Below are 6,480 nucleotides of genomic sequence, written 5' to 3'. Positions count from 1 at the left end.
ACCAAAAAGCCCCCCCCCCCCCCACCTTCACCTCAGAGCAGGTTTACAAACACCCTTAGATACTTACTCAAGGCAGAACAGCTTCAATAAAGAAGAGTGAGAGATCCCCCCATCTCATTAGGATACATTTGTGGAGGGTAGGAGTTGTTCAGTCCCCATAGGCAGAATAGGAATTCTAACCTCCATCCCAGGTGAAAGCCTGAAACTAGCTTATTCAGGGCTCTTCCTCTGGTTGTGTTTCGTGTGGGCCCCAGTCTGGCAGGCATGCTATGAAAACTCAGAAGTGTTAATGGAAACTTCGACGTTGTTAATAGAATTTATCAGTTTTAGACAGGAGCTCAGTCTGTGCTTCAGTAAAATGAGCTTCTGCAGTGAGAGGGGAAAATGCTTATAGATAAGAATATACCCAATGAAATCATTTTGCTTGACAGTAAGTCTGTCTGTCATTTATTTATTTAATACAGTAACCACACAGGCATGTTGGGATTATTTCTTGAAATTTTGTACTCAAGAGACTCTGCAGATATTTCTGTTTAAACATTAGTTGTTCGTCTTTGGAGTGCCTGTTTGAACCACAGTTCTCATAGTGGTGCCACACATCTATTTTTGAACAATTCATCCCTGGAGAGCAAGTTATGCCCTTATGGCTTGAAAACTGAAGGCTGAACTTGTGATGCTCATCTAAAGCATATTTTATTTACTCTTCTAGTATGCTACAGTTTATCTTTGATATTATTTAATCTTTGTTTAATCACATTTCTACTGAGAATAAGCACCAGATGCTGTCCTTAACCTACATACAAAACTGAGCTGATATTTTATAAGTCCTGATGATAGGAAACCGTAACAAAATGTAAAAGCACTTTCCTTTTGGATAATATACAATGTACATGATGCATAATGCACACAAATCTGCTTCCCGTATTTGCTACCTCTCCTTTGAAGTGACAGTATTCCAATTATGAGGCAGAATTCACTTTTTGTTATTTTTGATAATCCTGTTATCTGTATACACTACTTGCTCCAGAATTACCCTATACTGTAGAAAATGTGCTTATATTCATTTAGTTCTTCATGGACATCAGAAGAGAACAGATGGAATAAAGTCTTGGAAGGAAGTTATCTCCAGGTGGACCCCCACAAATTACACAGATCATCATGTTTAACCTAATAAGCCATGTAGAAACATTGTTAAGGCTTGCCACTGATATTACCTGCAGGTTGTATGTATACAAGATGCTTTACTACACAGTTGTCTAATCTGTGCAGTAAAGCATCACCGTCTTCACATGCGCACGTTGCTGCACAGTAAATTAGTCCACTGCACAGTTAGTTACTATCTGTAAATACGGGTAGTGAACTAACTGGGCATGTCTACACATGCATTTACGCTGGCTAAAATTTACTGTGCAGTAAGTGGAAATAAGCCAGCATCTACACATGCAAGTGTTAAAGCACATGAACACTGTATATAGACTGACTTGGAACTAAAGTGTTACTGAGCAGTAAAGCATCTACACATGCATTACTGTGCAGTAACTAATTGGGTGTAAATTTGATACCTGCATGATGCAGGTATCAAATTTATGCTCAAGTCAGCATAAGTCACCATATTTACTGTGCAGTGCAGGCATTCACATGTAGACGTGGAAAATTGTCTCTGATAAGGAATGAGAGAATAACATGGATGTGCTAAGAAATAAGCCTCAAAATGGCTATGAAAATCTTTAAATATTTTTAAGCATCTAGCGTGAACTTCTTGCACTGAGTTTCAAAGCCCTTTCAAAGCTTTATTTTGCCTATCCTATTATCTTGGCATGAAGTTGACCTTTGCCTTTATTCTGCCAGTGATATCAGCCTCAACCATCTGCTTCTCCAAGAAGCACTTTTACACTTTTGCCTGTACTGTCACTTGTGTGTAGGAAAACCTTTCACCTTTAAGTTTCTCCTTAAAACTCATCTCTCCTGAAATATGTGCTGAAACCTAGCCTCAGATAATGGTTAGACAGGCGGCATCCTGTGGTTATAACTATCCATTGGCTTTCTGCTGTGCCCAGTGTTTTTCTGTACTAAGACATCCATTATGGGATAACCCATTCCTTGCTCCTCCTGTCCCTCATATATTGGATTGTAACTTAATTAAGAATAAATCCTATTTCACCTTTATGTGCCAAAGTGGCACTTACGTATCCACATAACTGCAGTGTTTGGCACTTACATACAATTAGGATTCTATTTAAACCAGTGTTGCTACACTCACCGTACACTTGCCTTTCTGGCTGTGCAGACCCCAGGGCAAAATAGAATTGTCTCAGCATGTACCCCATGGCAGGTAAGACCCAAAGATTGAGTTGCAGAAAAGCCATAACTGGAGACCAGGGCAGGCAGGGATATGGTTACCCAAGAGTATTTGTAGTTGCTAGAAGTAAAATGGTAGAGGAGCAGGGCAGCCCTCCCACATTTTGGCCAATGGGTTAGGAAGCTTGCCCCAGGAACAGGAGACTGGAATGCTAAACACCCCCTATGCCTGATGGCTTTTTTACACCTTGCATTCACTATTCATTGGATACAATTGATAAATGGGAGAGGGACAGTTTCTTCCTCATTGAAAGCATGGGCTAAGGCCACCTCACCACTAGGGCAGTATTCCTTTTCCTGATCCACACTCCCTTCTTGCCTTCTGGCCCTTCCCCTCCTGACTGCCTAGTGGGCCAGTGTCAAGACAAGGGCTAGGGAATATTTTTAGCAATGCTTAGCCCCTAACCTGGTGGTTAGAGCATTATGCTGGTAAATGGGAAATACAGGTTCAAATCCTTTCTATGGGTAAGGGACAGATAACCCAGATCTCCTGCTCTCTGGGCAAGTGCCCTAACCAGTAAGCTACTGAACTAAAAATATAGGAAGATTGACCTTCTCCATTTTACTTTCAGCAGGTTACATATTCCATCATAAGTGAAACAAAATCTGAACTGTGCACGTCACTGAGGTGTCTGAAAATGAAGCCGGATTTAACATTAAGTCCCTTGGGACAGGGTCTATTATACAGTGCTAAGTACAATGACTTAGCTGATACATCTCTGTGTTACTGTTATAAAAACCATAAATCATACTAATGAACCAACTCTCCAAATAATTTGGAACTCATTTAGCACTTGTTTTTTGGCATTTGACTGAAGAATAAAATATTTTAGGAGATGTTTTCAATGTGTACACCCTCGTTTGTGGGGGGGGGGGAAAGGGTTATTAATTTCTCTTTTCCTAACAAGCTAAGATCTTTATCTGTATATAATCCTGGTAACCAAGGAACTATATAGTAATTTTAACAGCTGAAGTTATTCACCACTGTTTTGTTTCTTTTGTAGGCATGGACATGCATTGACAGTGGCCGGCGACATAGCATTTGTATTTGGAGGATGTTCTATGCATAATTCCTTTGTAAGTGTAGCTGGTAATGTTTGTTGTAGTTCGTTTAATTTTTAACGGTGAAGAATTTGCTGTTAGTGTAATTTTAGGTGTAATTTTTATTAAATAATTTTTTTAAACACTTCCTGTTTTAAATGGTCTAGTTTGATCATTGTTTGTTTTGAATGCAGAAATGTATAGTTAATCATTGCAGAACCATTCCATGCATTGTGTGCTGGCAGACGAGGTTCTTTGGATAAATCCAGTATCTTTTATTAGACCAATTAAAATAGTTGGAAAAATTCTTCTTTGCAAGCTTTTGGGTGCAAACACCCTTCTTCAGGCTGAGGAAGTGTCTGCAGTTGTTCTGTGATCTTCCTGAATAGAATAGGTCGATTGCTGCAGCCGCTTCCGGAAGTGGCTGTGGCAGCTTCTAGGAGCACTGCTCCCCTACTGCTGCACGCAGAGGGGGAACCAGCGCTCCTGCCTATAAATAGGGAGGATCAAGCTCTGTAGTTTTTCTTGTAGTTCAGATGGAAGTGACTTGATGGTAGTTTTGAGTTTTAAAATGAAAATGGGAGTAGGATCTTCCTTTAGTTGTATGCTAAGTTATATGCTGACATGCATTTCAGTTCTACACCCACTGCTCCCTTGGTAACAATCTATGTTTTTTTTCTTAAACTAGACACTTGTGAGATCTTAAACACCTCTCTAATTTGAAAAGCATTCCCTGCTTTGGTGGCACTATTAATGTCCTGTAAATAAAAATACCAACTTCAATTTCTCTCTGTATCTTCCCCTAGGATGATCAGCCAACATATTTCAGTGACTTCTACATGTTGACAAGTGAGATATTATTCATCTTTTCTAGCAGGCAAAGTATTCATAGATTTATTCCTCCCTTTGGAGTTGTACATATTTCACTGTAATAGGACAATCATTTGCAATGTATATAAAGTGTTATCACCATAGAAAAAGAGAAAAGTGTTACTGAGAAAAAAGCTAAGATGGTTAAAAATCATTTCAAGTTTTCTTCCCATGCTGCTAGGAATAAACAAAAGATGCATAATTATTATTCCCTGTGGTTTTTAATTTACTTAATATGATTGTTCACTCAGCACGACAGAGAGTTTATTTAGACATATTTTAAAACATTATTTGCTGATCTGCTGTGACTTATTTATTTTTTTTATTTACTGTATTTCTTGAGCAATGTTGTTAGTGCAATTTGCTGCTACTAAGTTACTAGCATATAGAATGCCAAGGTTTAATTCAGTCAGCTATTTTAACCTTGGATTTCTCATATCCAGACATATTGCAAAAGAACTCTGCTTGTTTTGGGAAGGACAGGGAAATGATGGCTCGAAGTTTTACTCTCTCAGCTGATGGATCCTCCCCAGTTCCCCATGGCTTTCAGCTCTAAGCTGGGGAGGGGAGGAACAGGACATTCTCTTTCCCAAGTAGAAGTAAAAAAACTTCGAAGACTGGGTGCAAGGAGACTACAGAAAAAAATTACTGGAAGCCAAAGCAAGTTTTTTAGAAGTATACAAGTTCCAAATGTGCATTCTCATAATGAAAGAATTAATTATAACAATTATCCCTTTCTTTATTATACAGTGTGTTTTTTATCTCATCAAAAATGTTTGGTAGTATGTTACTGGATACCAGTAATCTAAAAATCTAACATGCGTGTTTATAAATAGTTTCTCCTACTGATTTGACTTGGGAGAGGATACCACAGGATGGACATATACCTTGTGCCAGAGAAGGACATGCTCTTTGGTAAGCAAAGAATGCAAACTGTTCTTACTACTAGCTTGGTAAATCCTTACTTCTTTTTCTGTTACCTTACCATTGTTGCATTTGAATAACAATTTTGGACAAAAAATATTAAGTAGTGAATTTTAATGATATTACTTCACAAGCTAATCCGTAACTTTGGAAAAAAAAACAAACAGTCACATAAGGAAAAACTTAAAGCCTTCCATTCTAGAAAGTCAGGACCCTGTCTGTAACTTCTAAAAACTGAAAATCCTGTGTTACCAGATTTGCCCATCACCTTGGGGTGTGCTCATTTATTAGGGATATATTTCTAGGGTCTTTGTAATTCTATCAGTGTGCTGCTTGTGTTACTTGTGTTTCTATACGGAGCTGTATATCTCCCTTCTGCAAGTCCTCACTCCCAACAGAGGTATCATTCAGGACTCCGTTTCAATGTGGCTGGGTTCCTCCAGTCACCAAATGAGTCATATACACACAAAACACACAGAGTAACGTGACACACCTGACCCGGCTGGGTTGATCAGCATGGACAGGCTGACACCCTCATATGCCAAGAATCAGTTCATCAGAGCAACAATAAACTGCAGTCAGACACAAGCACACAGGTGAACAGAATACCTCTGAATCTGGCTGGGTGTCCAGCTGACACCCTCATGGGCCAGCATTCAGTTCATTAGGGCACATCTGAGCCAAACTGGGTCAGTCAGTCTGTACAAGCTGATCCCCTTATGTGTTTCAAACTCAGCACATCCCAATCTTTAGCCTCTTGACGAGCAGACCCCACAATATTTTTGGGCTTCACAGGGATCTTTAGCTTAGGTAAAAGAAGCGTTGCTGCAGAGCAAGTGGGAAAGGAGGAGTAGAGAAGGAAAAAAATATACCTAGTTACTACCAGTTTGACTATAAAAGTTATTTATTGCTAAGTATATGAAATATATAACAGTACTAGTAGTAATAAACATGCAAAGGAAAACAAACACAAGCAATTACAATACTACCCTGGTTTCACTAAGTATTTGGGGAAACTTAGTTCAAACTTAACTAATACAGTTCAGGTTCAGAATCTATACCTAGAGAGAAAAGAGAGAGAGTGAGGAGCTGGGATCTCACCAGTCCAAGGCACTCGGGTTTCAGTGCTGACAGGTAAAGTTCTTAGCACAATCTTTGAAGGGAGATGATATGTTTCTTCCAGCTTCTCAAGAATGACAGCGGATGGTGTTAGAAAGACTTCTCTTGAAGCACACAAACCCTTTGCTGCCTTTTTTTTTTTTTTTTTTTTTTAACACAATTTTTTAT

General features: G+C 39.0%; 1 protein-coding gene across 1 annotated transcript in view; it reads left to right on the top strand.

Annotated features, from left to right (window-relative positions):
• The window catches only part of LOC102375694 (rab9 effector protein with kelch motifs-like), a 49,512-nt gene that overhangs the window by 9,594 nt on the left and 33,438 nt on the right, over window positions 1-6,480 (top strand). The window contains exons 3-5 of the mRNA XM_025202671.1: window positions 3,363-3,435; window positions 4,206-4,248; window positions 5,106-5,184. Coding sequence (XP_025058456.1) covers window positions 3,363-3,435; window positions 4,206-4,248; window positions 5,106-5,184 — 195 coding nt within the window. The remainder of the gene's footprint in view (window positions 1-3,362; window positions 3,436-4,205; window positions 4,249-5,105; window positions 5,185-6,480) is intronic.

This window comes from Alligator sinensis, unplaced genomic scaffold (genome assembly GCF_000455745.1).
Source record: "Alligator sinensis unplaced genomic scaffold, ASM45574v1 scaffold665_1, whole genome shotgun sequence".
In the NCBI taxonomy this organism is placed as follows: domain Eukaryota; kingdom Metazoa; phylum Chordata; order Crocodylia; family Alligatoridae; genus Alligator; species Alligator sinensis.
This window is presented reverse-complemented; position numbering and strand designations above follow the sequence as displayed.